General features: G+C 38.5%; 1 protein-coding gene across 1 annotated transcript in view; it reads left to right on the plus strand.

The window, feature by feature from the left end:
- COLGALT2 (collagen beta(1-O)galactosyltransferase 2) overlaps positions 1–18,463 on the plus strand; it is a 126,563-nt gene that overhangs the window by 56,629 nt on the left and 51,471 nt on the right. Inside the window, exons 2-4 of the mRNA XM_060088509.1 lie at positions 11,202–11,312; positions 13,762–13,879; positions 15,644–15,778. Of these exons, the coding sequence (XP_059944492.1) occupies positions 11,202–11,312; positions 13,762–13,879; positions 15,644–15,778 (364 nt within the window). The remainder of the gene's footprint in view (positions 1–11,201; positions 11,313–13,761; positions 13,880–15,643; positions 15,779–18,463) is intronic.

Here is an 18,463-nt window from a genome sequence, read left to right on the forward strand (position 1 = left end):
CAGAATAGATACTTGATATGATTTCATTTTTCTTAAATTTACCAAGGCTTGATTTGTGACCCAAGATATGGTCTATCCTGGAGAATGTTCCATGAGCACTTGAGAAGAATGTGTGTTCTGTTGTTTTTGGATGGAATGTCCTATAAATATCAATTAAATCCATACTGTTTAATGTATCAGTTATAGCTTGTATTTATTTATTTTCATTTTGGATGATCTGTCCATTGGTGAAAGTGGGGTGTTAAAGTCCCCTACTATGATTGTGTTACTGTCTATTTCCCCTTTTATGGCTGTTAGCATTTGCCTTATTTATTGAGGTGTGCCTGTGTTGGGTGCATAAATATTTACAAGTGTTATATCTTCTTCTTGGATCAATCCCTTGATCATTATGTAGTATCCTTCTTTGTCTCTTGTAATAGTCTTTATTTTAAAGTCTATTTTGTCTGATATGAGAATTGCTAGTCCAGCCTTCTTTTGATTTCCATTTGCATGGAATATCGTTTTTCATCCCCTCACTTTCAGTCTTTATGTGGCCCTAGGTCTGAAGTGGGTCTCTTGTAGACAGCATATATACGGGTCTTGTTTTTGTATCCATTTCAGCCAGTCTATGTCTTTTGGTTGGAGCATTTAATCCATTTACATTTAAGGTAGTTATCGATACATATGTTCCTTTTACCATTTTCTTAATCATTTTGGGTTTGTTATTGTAGGTCATTTCCTTCTCTTGTGTTTCCTGCCTAGAGAAGTTCCTTTAGCATTTGTTGTAAGCTGGTTTGGTGGTGCTGAATTCACTTAAGTTTTGCTTATCTGTGAAGGTTTTAATTTCTCCATCGAATCTGAATGAGATCCTTGCTGGGAAGAGTAATCTTGGTTGTAGGATTTTCTCCTTCATCACTTTAAATATGTCCTGCCAGTCCCCTCTGGCTTGCAGAGTTTCTGCTGAAAAATCAGCTGTTAACCTTATGGGGATTCCCTTGTATGTTATTTGCTGTTTTTCCCTTGCTGCTTTTAATATTTTTTCTTTGTATTTAATTTTTGGTAGTCTGATTAATATGTGTCTCAGCATGTTTCTCTTTGGGTTTTTCCTGTATGATACTCTCTGTGCTTCCTGGACTTGATTGACTATTTCCTTTCACATTTTAGGGAAGTTTTCAACTATAATTTCTTCAAATATTTTCTCAGACCATTTCTTTTTCTCTTCTTCTTCTGGGACCCCTATAATTCAAATGTTGGTGTGTGTAATGTTGTCCCAGAGGTCTCTGAGACTGTCCTCAATTCTTTTCATTCTTTTTTCTTTATTCTGCTTCCTGGCAGTTATTTCCACCATTTTATCTTCCAGCTCACTTATTCGTTCTTCTGCCTCAGTTATTCTGTTTACTGATTCCTTCTGGAGTATTTTTAATTTCAGTTATTGTGTTGTTCATCACCATTTGTTTGCTCTTTAGTTCTTCTATATCTTTGTTAAGTGTTTCTTGTATTTTCTCCATTCTGTTTCTGAGATTTTGAATCATCTTTACTATCATTACTCTGAATTTTTTTTTCAGGGAGATTGCCTATTTCGTGTTCATTTATTTGGTCTTGTAGGTTTTTACCTTGCTCCTTCATCTGTGACATATTTTTTTTGTCCTTTCTTTTCTTTTTTTTTTTTTGATGGGTGGCACTGTATTCCTGTCTTACTGGTTGTTTGGCCTGAGATGTCCAGTACTGGAGTTTTCAGGCAGTTGGATAGAGCTGGGTCTTGGTGCTGAGATGAGGACTTCTGGGAGGCCTCACTCCAATTGATATTCCCTGGGGTCTGAGGTTCTCTGTTAGTCCAGCAGTTTGGACTTGGAGCTCCCACCACAGGACCTCAGGCCCGACCTCCAGCCTGGGAACCAAGATCCTGCAAGCTTCATGATGCAGTAAAAAAAAAGGAAAAGAAAAAAAAAAAAGGAAGAAAGAAAAAAAGGACTAGTACCATATCAAAGAATAAAAAACAAAATAGAATTAGAAAGATAAAAATTATATTAGGAAAAATAAAACCATAATCGTAACAACTGCAACAAGGTAAAATAAAACCACAACAGAAAAAAGAAAAAAAAAAAGGTTGTGGGTGGGGCGAACAAGCCAAAAGGAGAGAACAATAACAAAGTATAAAGAATAAAATAAAATTAGAAAAATAAGAGATTTATTAGGAAAAATAAAAATTATAAAAGAATCAACAACAGTGAATCAACAAGGTAAAACAGAACCCCAGTCTAAAAGAGGAAAAAGGAAAAAAGAAAAAAAAAAAAAGACTTGGCTATGGGGGCGGAGTTTAGGTGGGGTTGGAAACTAGGCAGGGGCAGGGCTTAGGGTGGGGCAGGACCTAGGCAGGTGGAGGGTGACATTTGAGCCTGCGGTGTGGTCTAGGTGGGGCGACATTCAAGCCTGGGGCGGGGCCTCTGCTTAGCACATGGGCGGAAGGGGAGAGGCAGCAGGTGGAAAGGAGGGCCCCTGGAGTGTGAAGTTCTGGAGTTGGGAGTGAGGGTCCTGAGTGAGGGTGTGTGGTGGGGTTTAGGCCCAGCTCATTGGAGGGGGTCTCCCTAGAGGTAGGGCCCTGGGTGGGGGTGTAGGGGTGGAGCTCGGGCTCTGTGTGGCAGGAGGGAGGCTCCAAGGGCAGAGGATTAGGCCTGGGAGCCCAACAGACTCCCCAGTGCCTAAGTGGACAGGGAAAGAGCTGGCCGCGTTTCCATCCATTTCTTTGCACCCCTCCCCACTGTCTCCCCCAGGGTCTCCCCCATCCCCTTTGGACCCGTAACCGTGGGTGGGTCCTGCTGGGTGTAGGAACTCCTCCCCTCCCGCAGCCACACCTCAGCGGTCCGGGTCCTGGGGTCCAGCCTTTACTTTTGCTCCCCCTTCCCTCCTTCCCACTCCCTCAGGACCTGGGCAGCTGGAGGGGGCCTAGGTGGGCAACGGATCAGGCCTGGGATCTCAGCAGGTTCCTGGGGGCCCAAGTGGGCAGGGGAAACATGGCCACGCTCCCTGTTGATCCTCTGCCCTCCCGGTGGTTCCCCAATTTCCCCCTTCGGGCGTGGGATCCCTTACCCTCCCCCAGCCGCCCTTCAGGGGCACCAGTCCCATCCCGCCTCCACTTCTCCTCCCCTTTCACTCCCCCCACATCCCACATCCTACCCGGTTGCTGGGGGTTCCTCCCATCCCCTTAGGTGTCCGTGGTCCCCCACTGGTGTCTGGTAGGTGCCCTAGTTGTGAGAAGATGCAAATTCCGCGTCCTTCTAGTCCAGCATCTTGACTCCCAAGGCACCGGCCGGCATCTTTAATAGGGCTCCAGTGGCCCCACACTTAGCAGTGTGAGTTTAGCCCTCACAACTCAGTAGTCCTTGTAAAAAGAAATGAGTCAGTTGTAATTATTTCAAACTGGCTATTAGTTTAGGAGCCAAGACTGAGGAATGAAAACTGACCTTCTAAAACAAGGAGAAATATCAGTGTGTTTAGACGTTGCCAAAGAAACCTCTGTTTTATTTTTGGCTACAGCCAAGTAGGAAAGCTCTGTCATCCTGCAGACATGTTTATCTACTGGTCTGCTCCAGCATCTCTTGCTTTCCCCTGTAAGAGTGACAATGCACCTACTGGCCTGGGAACCTCATCTGCCAAGGAGATCCCTGTACATGCTGTTGATTGTATTTGCAGTATGTGTTTACCCCTGTCCTAATGTGACTTTGAATTGGAGACTCATGGGCTTTTGCTGCCTTGCACAGCTAGGGAAGAGGAAGAGGCAAGAGGAACTAGAAGCAAAGTCAGAGAGAAAGCAGATGTGCAGCTTTATGGTAAGAAGTGGCCTAGCCTTCCCCCTAAGGCCATGTGGATGTTGCACCTGTATCTGCCAGCTCTTCCATTTCAGGTACTAGCTCCAAAGAAAGCCAGCAAAGACTATTGGAAAAAGAGGGGACCAACATGAGCATCACAGCCGTATCAGGGCCACAGCTCTCCTGAAGGTGGAGGAGGGAGACCTCTTAGTGGCTGGCAGGTCCTGGTGCTCCTTAGAGATAAAGGAAAGTCGCTGTCCCAATGGGGCCTTCAAAGAAAATTAATTATGTGAGGATTGGCACAGCTCAAGAGCTGAGCTCTCCTTACTATGTCAGCTGGAGCCAGAGATTTAATGTGATTCTACTCTGGTTGGGACAATTGAAGCAAAGATTGAACAGGCTTAGCCTCCCAGGAGCCTGGTCTTCTGGCCAGTGCCTGCTTGTGCTTTCACAAACACTGGTTTTCCAGTTTGATTAGTGAAATCACTAATCACTGTAAATCACCTGTAAGTCACCTCTCCAGATGTATCTTCACATCATTTGTTTCCTTCAAGGAATCCTTTAGCAATGTCCGTTACCTCTCTGGGTGCCTTTCCTGATCTGATTGGGAGAAGGATGGCAGACTCATTTTCCACGGAAGTGGGAGGAACTGTCAGTTTGGGAGAGAGCCCTCGGCTTCTCCTGAAGAGGTTCACACATGCTGTGTCCTCAGCGTCCTAGCTTGATGGAAAAATCCATCTTAGCCACAAAGATTTTATTTTATTTTTTTAAACATCTTTATTGGAGTATAATTGCTTTACAATGGTGTGTTAGTTTCTGCTTTATAACAAAGTGAATCAGCTATACGTATACATATATCCCCATATCTCTTCCCTCTTGTGTCTCCCTCCCTCCCTATCCCACCCCTCTAGGTGGGCACAAAGCACCGAGCTGATCTCCCTGTGCTATGTGGCTGCTTCCCACTAGCTATTTTACATTTGGTAGTGTATATATGTCCATGCCATCTCTCACTTCATCCCAGCTTACCCTTCCCCCTCCCCATGTCCTCAAGTCCATTCTCTAGGTCTGCGTCTTTATTCCCATCCTGCCCCTAGGTTCTTCATAACCTTTTTTTTTTAAATTCCATATATATGTGTTAGCATACGATATTTTTCTCTTTCTGACTTACTTCACTCTGGATGACAGACTCTAGGTCCATCCACCTCCCTAAAAATAACTCAATTTCATTTCTTTTTATGGCTGAGTAATATTCCATTGTATATATGTGCCACATCTTCTTTATCCATTCTTCTGTTGATGGACAGACACTTAGGTTGCTTCCATGTCTTGGCTATTGTAAATAGTGCTGCAGTGAACATTGTGGTACATGACTCTTTTTGAATTATGGTTTTCTCAGGGTGTATGCCCAGTAGTGGGATTGCTGGGTTGTAAACTATTTCTATTTTTAGTTTTTTAGGAACCTCCATACTGTTCTCCATAGTGGCTGTATCAATACATTCCAACCAACAGTGCAAGAGGGTTCCCTTTTCTCCACACCCTCTCCAGCATTTATTGTTTGTAGATTTTTTGATGATGGCCATTCTGATCGGTGTGAGGTGATACCTCATTGTAGTTTTGATTTGCATTTCTCTAATGATTAGTGATGTTGAGCATCCTTTCATGTGTTTGTTGGCAACCTGTATATCTTCTTTGGAGAAATGTCTGTTTAGGTCTTCTGCCCATTTTTGGATTGGGTTGTTTATTTTTTTGATATTGAGCTGCATAAGCTGCTTGTATATTTTGGAGATTAATCCTTTGTCAGTTGCTTCATTTGCAAATGTTTTCTCCCATTCTGAGGGTGGTCTTTTCATCTTGTTTATGGGTTCCTTTGCTGTGCAAAAGCTTTTAAGTTTCATTTGGTCCCATTTGTTTATTTTTGTTTTTATTTCCATTTCTCTAGGAGGTGGGTCAAAAAAGATTTTGTTGTGATTTATGTCATAGAGTGTTCTGCCTATGTTTTCCTCTTAATAGTTTTATAGTGTCTGGCCTTACATTTAAGTCCTTAATCCATTTTGAGTTTTTTTTGTGTATGGTGTTAGGGAGTGTTCTAATTTCTTTCTTTTAAATGTGGCTGTCCAGTTTTCCCAGCACCACTTATTGAAGAGGCTGTCTTTTCTCTGTTGTATATTCTTGCCTCCTTTATCAAAAATAAGATGACTGTATGTGCGTGGGTTTATCTCTGGGCTTTCTATCCTGTTCCGTTTATCTATGTTTCTGTTTTTGTGCCAGTACCATACTGTCTTGATTACTCTAGCTTTGTAGTATAGTCTGAAGTCTGGGAGCCTGATTCCTCCAGCTCCGTTTTTCTTTTTCAAGATTGCTTTGGCTATTCTTGGTCTTTTGTGTTTCCATAGAAATTGTGAATTTTTTTGTTCAAGTTCTGTGGAAAATGCCAGTGGTAGTTTGATAGGGATTGCATTGAATCTGTAGATTGCTTTGGGTAGTGTAGTCATTTTCACAGTGTTGATTCTTCCAATCCAAGAACGTGGGATATCTCTCCAACTGTTTGTATCTTCTTTAATTTCTTCCATCAGTGTCTTATAGTTTTCTGCATACAGGTCTTTTGTCCCCTTAGGTAGGTTTATTCCTAGGTATTTTATTCTTTTTGTTGCAATGGTAAATGGGAGTGTTTACTTAATTTTCTTCCAGGGTTTTCATCATTAATGTATAGGAATGCAAGAGATTTCTGTGCATTAATTTTGTATCCTGCTACTTTACCAAATTCATTGATTTCCTCTAGTAGTTTTCTGGTGGCATTTTAGGATTCTCTATGTATAGTATCATGTCTTTGTGTCCTGTTGTTTGTGGAGCCTCATAGCAGGTCAGGCACTGCAGTGTCACATTTTCTACAGGACTCTGAAAATAGAACCTTTAACTAAAGCCTCATGTTTCCTCCAGGGAGCTTGCATCTGGGCCTTTGCTATATCTCTCTCTCCAACCCTCAGAAGAGACCAGCGCCTGCATGTTTTCATGATTATGTATTCAAACGGAAACACACTTTCATAAGAGGGATTAAAAGGCCACAGTTAGAAGTATCTGCCTGGATTTCTGTTTATTTGCCTTCGCCAGGGGAGTGGAGAGGCAGGGCAGTTAGACTTGAGGGGGGAACGTAAGCCTTCCTCAGTGGGCTGGTGTTCTCTGGGACAGTGCAGGAGACTGGCCCTGCTCATCAAAGACCAGAGTGGATGAACCTGTGACCACAGCTGGAGGATTTGCTCATTTCCTCAGAAGCCTGAGAACAAAGAGAATCTTAATAATTTGGGGAAGTAACTGTACAGGAAAGTTTTTAACTCCATCAGGACAGTATTTAAAATCTCTGCCTATATTTTTAATTAGAGACATCTATCTTTGCATACAGCAGGCAGCTAATTTCTCTGGATGTTTATCAGTAGTGGATACTTAGACAGAGTTTGGAGTTGTTTAGTCTGTACTCCAGGAAAGTAAATTTCATACAATGAGACCTTTGTTAAATTTAACTTTGTTAAAATGATTAGGAGGAAATGCATCAATGTGTATGGAGGACAAAGAGAATATAAATCCTGTGTAATGAAGAAACAACAGTCAAGGAAAGAAGTAGATGCTATCTAAATTTTCCTACACTATTTATAAGTAATTTGGCAATAATATAGAATTCCTAAAACTTTTGGCTAACACTATCGTCAAGATTTTTTTGTTTGAACATACTCTTACTCATAGTACTTTGAGTGAAGAATAATGTACATTGGAGTGGATTCCCAGTTTCAGGAATTGCTCTACACATGCTTCATACTGTGAGATGAGTGGTTTGACAATTCTAGTGCCCTTCCTGGCTATGATGCTGGCCATGATGCTGGACATTGGTGGCTTGTGGCAATGTGTGAGAGTGGATGTGATTTTTGCTGACATGCTACACTTCTCGGCACAGTTGCAAACTGGATGGAGCCCGTGTCTCTCTCCCACATTGCTTCCTGGCCCACTTTCCCACCTCCTTGTACTCCCCCATCTCTGTCCCAACGTACTTACCTGGTATCACCCAATACCGTCAGCTACACACATCACCTCTCTTCCCTCCAGATAATGGAATGTCTGGATGGGCCTGTGGGTCTCTCTCCCTCCTAGACCTTGTTTTGAAGAAAGGAGCTGATTCTAATCTGATTTCCAGAAAAGACTTGAAAGTAGATCAAGTGGCCATCGGCATCACCTCTTGCTCCTCTGTTTTTTGAATAATGTTTTAGAGAAGGATAGTTTTCGTTCAAATATCCATTTTATGAAATAAGATTTTCAGATATTGGTCATAGACCTCTATCCTTCATTTTTCTATACCTTGTGACTTAAGTGCATACCTTCACATTACTTGGTGTTTTATAGAAATTTATTCCCTATGTAACATGCAGTTTCACCATGCTTTGCTTAACAATGTTTTTCCTCTTGAACATTCCTAAATATTCTCTCTCTTAAAGATTTCATTTGTTACTTTTGGAGCAGCAGTGACCACCAAAAGCTCACGTAGGAAAAACAAAAAACAGTATAGATTAGGTTTAACAAAATCCTATTTACTGAAATTGACATAAATGGAGGACGTGACCACTGTTCACATCTCTTCATTTGCTCTTATCAAGGCTCTCAGGGAACCACTTCTGCTGATAATGCCAATAGCTTTCCCTCCCAGGAGGAACTGCTGAATTGCCAATAAAGTATAAGCCTTTTAAGAGTCTCAGACACCTCTATCTTCCCATGACTCTTTCTTTCCTGTTTGCCCGCCCTCCCTCCCTCCCTCCCTCCCTTCCTTCCTATTTTAATTTTATTCAGTGTGGTTTAAAAAACCAAGAATAGCTGTTGAATTTTGTTAAAGACCTGTTTAGCATTTACAGAGATAATCATATGATTTTTATTCAGGTCTATTAATATAGTGAATTATATTAATGAATTTCCTTTGTATTGCACAATCTTAGGCTATGATATATAACATTTTCTTAATAGGATATTGGATTCTCTTTGCTAATACTTTAGGATTTTTGCAGCATATTCATTGAAAAATGTTGGCCTATATAGTTTTGTGTGTGTATCTTTATCAGGTTTAGATATCAATATTGTACTTGCATTATTAAAAGGGCTTGGATTTTTTTTTTTTTTTTTTTTTTGCCATGCAGCTCATGGGATCTTAGTTCCCCAACCAGAGATTTAACCAGGCCCCTTGGCAGTGAAAGCGCCGAGCCCTAATCACTGGACTGCCAGGGAAGTCCCCATTTTTTTTTCTTTTTCTTATGCTCTGGAGAACAAGCTACATAACATTGGAAATATCTAATTTATTAAGATATCTGGTAGAATTCCCCTATGAAACCACCTGGGCCAGTGTTTTCATTTTTCTCTTTATTTCTTCCAAGAAAATTGTTCTGTTTATCTCTCTAATGGAGTCAATTTTGCTAACATGCATCTTGCTAGGAAATCTTCTATTATATCTAGTTTTTAAACTTATTTTTCATTGAGTTGCACAAAGTGACCACTTATGATATTTTTTAAAAATTCCTTCCATATCAGTCATATTCCCCTCATCTTTGTCATTTCTTATTTTTAATTTTTATATTGTCTTGATTAGATTAACTAGTGATTGTCTTTTGTTGATTTTTGTTCTCAAAAAAAGTAACATTTCTTTTGTTTATTAGTTCTGCTCTTTTTCTGTTTTCTACCTCATGATTTTGTCTTTATTTATTTATGCTTGTTTGTGTTGTTGCTCTTTTTCTAGATTTTTGCATAGGAGTTCAACTCATTTATTTTTATTGATATAAGGATAAAAAAACTGAATTTTTCTCTGACCACTGCTTTAATTGTATCCCCCAGTTCTGATATCTAGTGTTTTCATTATTTATATTTAGAAGTTATAAAGTTGATTTGTAGCTCTTATTTCACTCAATAGTTGTTTAATAGAGAGTTTTTAATGGAATTTTGGGGGTTTTATTTTATTACTAATTTCTAGTTTTATGACATTGTGATCAGAGAATGCTGTTTATATTATTCCAATTTATAGAGGCTTTCTTCATAATGTAATTGTTGGTCAGTTTTTGTGAATGTTCCATGTACACTTGAGAAAAAAGTATAACCTCTATTATTGTGTTCTGTAGATCCTCTATATATTTATTTTTTTCCCATTTGCACTTTCTTCAACTGAAAATGGTATATTAACATCTCTTATTATTGGTGCTTGTTTTTCCTTGCAGTTTCTCTACTTTCTGCTAAATCAGGGGTTGACAAACTACAGCCTGCAGACTAGTTGCCTACTTTTGTAAATAAAGCTTTATTGGAGGGCAGCAATGCTCATTCATTCATGTATTGTGTATGACTGCTTTACTGCTACAATGACAAAGTAGTTGCAACAGAGAGTGTATGGTCTGCAAGCCTAAAATAGTCACTATCTGGTTCTTAAAGAAAAGTTTGCCAACCCCTGTGCTATATGAAGGTACATGGATATTCACATTTATTATATCTTTGATGTGAATTATATCCTTTAGCATTATTAGTAGAATTACAATTTTGCTTTGTCATGTTTAATATTTTTTGGCCTGAATTCTACCTTATTTGATGTCAAGTTTACAATCCCTGCTTCCTTCCTTCTTTTCCAATTGACTGGAATATCGGTTCATTTTTAGGTGTTCTGAATAACTTTGTTTTAGATGTATACCTTATACTCAGGATGCGTTTGCTTTGTGATAAAATTTGAAACTACTTTTGTTTTAATAAGTGAGTTAAGCTCCTTTTGAAGTGGATCAGTTTATTAAACTTTCAAGGTAGAACAGAAACAACTTTTGTGTACATTGTTTGAAGACTTTTGAAGGTACTGTATGGTGTATAAGTCATGGTAGAGTTAATCCAAAATAGATAGGTGAAGATACCTTGGATTTTGAATTTTATACTGGGAACTGTTATTGTGACCTTCCCCTCTAATGCATATGATTAAAGCAGCACTGGCTAAAATTTTTGTTGGACTTGAAATGAAAATGCAACTCTGAATAATTGCTTAAATTGAGGGTTGTTGTTATGTAAGTTAAAAGGCAGAGTTTACATCTTGGATAACTAAAAATTAAAACAAACAAGAAAATTTCCAAGAATATTAGTTACCTAACTCTAATTCATTTTATGTATATACTATTTTAGTACAACCACTTATTGATTCTACTATTGGCCAAGTCCTGCTTAAGGATCTAATGACACAGAAATGGTTTAAAGCAACATCTCTCACTTCAGAAATTCATTGTCTAGTTTGGACCATGAGGGAGTCATTTTCATACACACAATATCTAGAACTGGCCATTCTCCTTTCAGTTAATCTGGGGTCTTTTGGTTTTCCCCCTCTTTCTTTGGGTGACATAATAACTGAACTGTGTTGTGCTTTCTTTCATGCAGGGCAGCCACTGATCACAATGTGGATAATACAACAGAAATACTCAGGGAGTGGTTGAAAAATGTCCAGAGAGCCTATCACTATGTGGAGTGGAGGCCTATGGATGAACCTGAGTGAGTAGCAAGAGAACATTTTGTGAACTCATTATTCACCCTTCCCCCCTTAACCAGTCTTCCAGCCATTTTAGGCTTCCAATTTTGGGGGCACATGTGGCTTTCCCTTGTCTTTCATCTCTGTGTCTAGTAAGTTACAAAGACCTGCCATTTCTTCCTTTGACAAATCTTCATGTCTCTCTTCCTCTTTACTCCTGCAGCTACCAGCCAAGTTCAGGTTCTCATTAGTTCTCAAGTAAATTACCACAGCAGCATATATTTTTAAATATTGATATTATTTATTCATACTTTGAGGATAACCCTTTTATCCTTGAGGGAGCATAGTGAAAAGTTTGTATACTTCTGATATACACCTTGCTTTTTCACTCATCATATCTTGGTAATCATTCCAAAGCAATAGTTAAGGAGTGTCTTCCATTATTTTTATGACTGCAGAGTATCATTGTGTGGATGTATCATAATTGTTTAATTAACCTCCTACTGATGGACATTTACGTTATTTCCAGTCTTTACCATAGCAATTTCTTAGTAGCCTCCATCTTCAAATCATCCTCTATACCACACTGTCAAATCAGTCTACCTAAAATATTAGCGATGTGCTGTCATTTCTCTATTAAAAAGACTTCAGTGACTCTCTAGTACCTACAGAATGAAGTTCAAATACCTGATTTATATTTTTAAAAGATTTCATAAATTTAGCATCCATACGTATACACCAATATTTCCTAAAAGAAAACTGCTTCATCTGGATGTTGCTACCGGTTAACTGCTACCAAAAGCTGTTGCTAATCATTCCAGTTACAAAGATGTACCTTCTCTCAACACTTGTATTGCTTATTTCCTATATCTTCTTCTTTGACACAACAACAAACTTAACTAACATTAACTATCTGATTCATGCATTTTTTTTCTAAGTATTTTTTTATTTCTTTGGCAGGGGCTAAAATATACAAATACTTTATATTTCACTCAGTGCTATGTTCTTGGTGGACACTAAATTTATACTTGTTGGATGAACAAATAAGTAAATGAGAACATGAATAAATATATTTAAACTTACTACTCTAAATGTTTCCAAGGCTACTACAATTCTAGCTTAAGAAATTGTAGAAATAGGATGAATTGAGCTGCTGAAATTTTGCCCAGGATAAGTCATTTATTGGAAGCCAAATATGTATTATCATAATAAGGAGTGCTATTCCAGAACAAATTTTTGTTTTTCTAGTCTCTCTTTATATAATATTTTTATTATGTGCAGGTATGTACGTATCTACATATATATCTCAAATCTCAGTATATGGTCCATATATATGGAGCAAAATTTAACATCCAAATTTGAACACTGTAAAAAATTTTGAACAATCTTTTGGAATTCCTTATAATGGAATTTGGCCTAATTAGAGTAGCCCAGAAAGACTCTATGTACCTGCATCCTAGTAATTTTCTCCATTGCCAGATTTTGACTAAATATATTGTATGCCAAGGTCAGTGTGAGAAATACCAGAGAAGGCATTTTGGGGGGCAACATATTCAGAAAAACAGAAATTCCACTGATTTTTGTAGAAACAATAATTGAGGAAGACATTCCAGAGACTTCCTGTGCAAAAATAGTTTTATTAATTTTATTTGTATGGTTACGGTCTCCTTGTTTTTTGCGGTTTCTCATTCACTGAGGGAAATGTACTGCCAGTGCAGTGTTAAGAACTTGAAGTGGTGGCCAGTTTGGGGCCACTGTGACTTTATCACTGACCACACCAGTTGGGAGCTTTCAAGAAGGTTCTTGAGGGTATGCTAACCCACCTGCCTCCATGGTCGTGGACGAGTCCTGGCCTGGCTGCCTTGTGGATGTTGAGAGAGAGCCCAGCACTGTGCATCTGCTCCATGATCTCACTCCATCTGGGGCAGATCAACGTGTTAGACTCTGTGGAATCATTTACTGAGACTTGACCACGTAAGGTAAACCTTTGTTTTTCCTGGGAAACTCATATTTTGATGCTGTAACATTGCCAAATTTATTTGATGGCTAAATGTATAAGACTGTGTCTAGGAACATGAGCTTTGGGGTTATGTCTGGATTCAAATTCTGACTGTACCCCTTATTAACTGCATAATGTTAAGCAAATGATTTAACCACTCTAACCGATTTCCTCAGCTCTGAAATGGGGAGAGTGGTAGCACTTACATCACAAGGACCCAGTGAGTTCTAATGAGAACCCACTGAAATATTTCATGTAAAGAGTTATGTGTATGGGAAGCAGCAAATTACTTAATCTCTCCTTGCACCAGTTTCTTATCGGTAATAATGGAATAATGATAGCCATAATAGTGTCGACTTCCTAGGGTTACTACTGGAAGATTAAATGAATTAGTACATAGTGCCTGGAATATATAGGCACTCAATAATTATTAGCTATTATTATTATTAATATCATTGTTATCATTACTATAGGTCTTATCCTGATGAAATTGGACCAAAGCACTGGCCTGGCTCCCGTTTTGCCCATGTGATGAAACTACGACAGGCAGCCCTTCAAACTGCGAGGGAAAAATGGTCAGACTACATTCTGGTAAAAACAGACGTTTAATTTCTTGACAACTGTTATCTAGAATGTTTCCAAATCAGTTGTTGATAATGTAGGACTGTGGGAACAATCAAAACAACCCTTTTTTAGACATCTCCTCCTCAACGTTTTAATAAAGGCACAAGAAAAAATCTGGAGAACTTAATATCAGGATACCTGGATTTCATCTCAGACTCATTCTTGGCATTTTTAGTGAATAAGCAAATAAGCTCCTGAATTATTCAATCTCTTTATTGTAGTAGGCATAAGAAACTCTAATACTTTTTAGTTCATAGGGAATGCTATGGGTAAAGCAATATAAAAGGTCTTGACTTTTTAGAAGAGTTTTGGGGATATGAGAAATTGATTACATAAGAAGAGATTCAAATTAACAGCTCTGAAATGCTATTATTCCCTTTTGCTCCCAAGTGTCTGGGGAATGGTATCTCTTGCTTGGCTTCCTGGTTGCTTCTAATTATGCTGGACTCTCCTGGAGAATTTCTCTCCATGAAGAGGTTCCATTACTTCCCTCAGAACTTCGAGAGTGGTCCAGAAAAATGCTGGACTTGACAATTAAGAATCAATGTCATCCTTATCCTCCAGGAAACTGTCTCAGTTGGAAAGGACAGCTCCCTAATCAGCAAGAAGCTACAGTCCCTATTCCCTTGGGAAAACTGACACAGGTTCTTCTCCCCCCAAATTTATGGGAACAAAGTTCTTCCTCTGTGGCCCCCAAAATCCATTTAATTCTTTTGGCAAACGTTTTCCAGTACAACACTACAAATAACGCCAGTAAAGCAAAGCCAGTGTTGTTTCATTAAACTTATGGATGTCTTTTCTCTGTCACTAGACTCTGATTCCTAAAGGGAATACTTTTGACCTATGTCCATCCTCAGCCTCTCAACCACAAGAAAAATCAGCCCAATAGTTTATCACACACATAATTTCAATACAAATAATTTCATAGAAGTTTCAAATTGTGCTGATATTTAACATTGTATAGCTGTTTAAATGTCATTGAAGTGTACAAGTGCTGAACCACAAAATTTTTGGTAAAGAGATTGACTATCAAAGAATGAAAGCTTCTGATTATTTACTTTGTGTGTTGCAGGGGGGAGATATACATAACATAAAATCTACCATTTTAATTTTTTTAAGTGTACGGTTCAATGTGATTATTTTACGTGATAGAAACTGTTGCTATACTGTCCCTGTAAATGAATCAGTGTTAACAAGGATTTCTGGTAAGAATGGGAAATAGCTTCATTGGTTAACATGGGTTGATATAATGTACTTTAAACAAAAATTCTAATTGTAACATTAAGATAGCATTTATGGATCGGTTTGGGGCCATTTTGGCTTTACTATAGACAACCTGAATAGGTGTGTTCATCTGTACCTAGAGTGGGCACTCAGTAAGTGTGAATAAGTCCTTATTTAAGGGCTTGAGAGCCATTAGTAGCTTATACTTAAACCACTAACCAAGGTGTAGGTTGGGTCCTCGTTGAGTATGTGCCCAACGATGATACCAATTCATTGCTCGGTGCCTCATGCAGAGCTAAACATGTGGAAGTTAGACTAAATGTATTTTGCCTGAATGAAAGCCATTCAGCTGCAAGGGGTTTCCATAAGGAAAACACGGATAACATGCATAGCTGGTTCCATGTGTCATGAGCAAGTTTCCATGATCCTTTGGCAAGTGTTGGGTTACTCTTGTACCCATTACTGAAAAGTACCTTTTCATGCGATGTTATCCTTTTCTTTTCCTAGTTCATAGACGTTGACAACTTCCTGACTAATCCACAGACCCTCAGTCTACTGATTGCAGAAAACAAAACCGTTGTGGCCCCCATGCTGGAGTCTCGGGGCCTGTACTCTAATTTCTGGTGCGGAATCACACCTCAGGCAAGTCTTTTGGGTAAAGAATTAAGGTTATGAGTTTTAACAAGGCAACCACCTGTCAACAGTAGCCCCATCAATCTTTTTCTGATTTTCTCCCTTGAAACATGCCTGTCATTGTGTTATTGGAGCAAGCATTTTTAGGAAAGGAGGTAAATCCAGGTCCAATGCCACAACCCCATGAGCTGTTCTGTATTGATGACTTATGAAGAAATTATTCTAATGAGCTTAGCATTAGACGCTTTAAATTAACCACTATAACTTGCTGAAATTTGTACTTTTTTTCTCCCTTTTTGAATATTTTCTCCCTTTTTGAATATTTTTTCTCCCTTTTTGAATATTTAATTCAAAAAATTAAATATTTTTTTTGCTCATCAAAACTAACATAAGAACACTATAAAAAACTGGAAAGAGAAAAACGTTTTTTAAAGAATCATTTTAATCCCTAACACTCTAACATCATAGATGACAGCTTGCATGTTTTTAACTATATCATCAAGTGGCTATAATGCAATTTACTTAACCTTTCTCTTAGTTTAAAAACATTTAAGTTATTTGCAACTTTTAACTATTATAATGACCATCATAATTAATATAAAATTTCCCATATTTAATATTATTTCCTTGGGACAGCTTCTGAGAGCTGGAATTAGTGAGTTAAAGAGTATTAAATATTTTAATGACCTTTGATATGTTGCCAAAATATTTCCAAAGAGATCTAATAATTAGAACTGCCATGGTAGATGTTTTTACAAAATTTGAGTTAAAAACAAAATTTCAAATTTCCATCATCTCTCTTTTCCATTGTAAAATCTTCAAAGTCTAGAGATCTGTTGCAGTGAATGTTTATGGCTGATTACAGTTTCTATTCTTTAGTTAATAAATTAGAGAGATAAACTGATCAATGTAGTACATATCAATGTAGGATAAAGATTCTCTAAGGGAAAAATTATATGTTAAGTGTGTTCTCATGCTCAAAGAGCTAAATTTTCAGTCCCTCTTTTATATTTGGTTTGGTTTTAGATGAAGAATGAGGCCAGTGGTGTGCTGATAAATATATAATGACTGGCTCTCTGTGGGGGAAAACCCTTGACTGGTAGCATTTACCAGTTTTCATGGTATAAGGACTTCTACCATGCAAATGTTGTTTAAGCTGAGGGAAAGGTTAAGTAAATTGCAGTACAGTCACTTGATGATATAATTATTACAAATATGCAAAGCTTGCTGTCTGTGGTTTATTTACAATGGTGGGGATTAACGTGATTTTTGTTTTTACAGATTTTAAGCTACCAATGTGTCAACTGACTTGCAAACTTCCTGGCTCTAGCACGCTACTGGATGTGGTGGTACTCTTTCGTTACAGTTATCTCCCGTAGCTCCAAGAGATTTTGAATGCATGTTATCCACATCTCTTTTAGGGACAGATTAAGTTCATATTTATAAAAACCAATCAGTTCCTTGGGGAGAAGCTGTTATATTAAATTTAAGTTCATACACTCTCAGTTAATAATCTGCAGTGCTTCACATGGCAGAATCACTCTGGAGTGTTTTTAATGAGTTGTACATTGACACCAGCATCAAGAGTGGATTATCCTAGTAACGGCAGCCTCCCAGTTTTTGTTGTCTTATTTGCTTTAATATTAAAAGCTCACTTACTTTGCACAGTAAAAGTAAAATCAAAGCAATTTAGAGGCAATTCTAATTTATTTCTGTTTCTGGCTCTCTATCATCCCCAGTGAGGCTTCTGCTAGGGCAGGAAGAGAAACAGCCGATGACTTCATAAGCTTGAGGCAGGCCTTGGTTTCCAGAGCCTTTAAACACATCCAAAACAAAATGACCTCAGTTTTATCTGGTCAATTACCCAGAATCATTACCAACAACATTCAGTTTATGTGGAAAAAATGACACATCTATTGCCTCTGCCTGTCTGCAGGAAGCATATTAAGTCTCTTTATCTCTTTTTTCCTTCTCTGCTTCCTTCCTCCCTGCCCCCAGGATATTCAGTGATTCATTATTATCATGAATTTTCCAAGCTTCTCATTCTGACAATATTGTCCTAAGTAGTCTAGAACTTTGTATTTGACACGTGTTCTCAGGCAGTCCTCTAAAGAACCAGTTTTCCCTTTGTCCCTTGGAAGAATATTGATAAGTTGAAGGATGTTAAGTGATCCTTAAGTTTAAGGCTTATAAAAAATTGTAGGAATAATAATACTTCCTATAACGCATTACAGTTTCCAACGTATCTTCACAGACCGTATCCCATGTGATCCCTTCTACAACCCCGTGAGATAGACAAATCAGCTTTTACCCCATTTTTTTCAGCAGAAGAAACTTAGGCTCAAAGAGGTTAAGCATGGGCCTAAGATCAATCAGCTAGATGGTTAAGATGACTCTAAGACGCACATCTTCTAAGTCTTAATCTGTGATCCTTCTTCCTTACCACGTGGTCAGTGTGAGCATTAGCTCAGCTAGACCACTAGTTGAGACACTGAAAGAAATGTCAGAGACGAGGCTGCAGTGCCTGATGTGTGGGTACTGACAGCACTGCAGGAAGTGTGGCCGTAAGGGAATGTGACTGATTAATGAATATGAGAGAACTTTTGCAACTACTGAGTATTGTGCCCTTCGGAGTGCTGGCCCATGAAACTTTACACTCATTCCATGAGCCTGCCGTTGCCTAAAACGTTTCTG

This window comes from Mesoplodon densirostris, chromosome 2 (assembly GCF_025265405.1).
Source record: "Mesoplodon densirostris isolate mMesDen1 chromosome 2, mMesDen1 primary haplotype, whole genome shotgun sequence".
Taxonomy (NCBI): domain Eukaryota; kingdom Metazoa; phylum Chordata; class Mammalia; order Artiodactyla; family Ziphiidae; genus Mesoplodon; species Mesoplodon densirostris.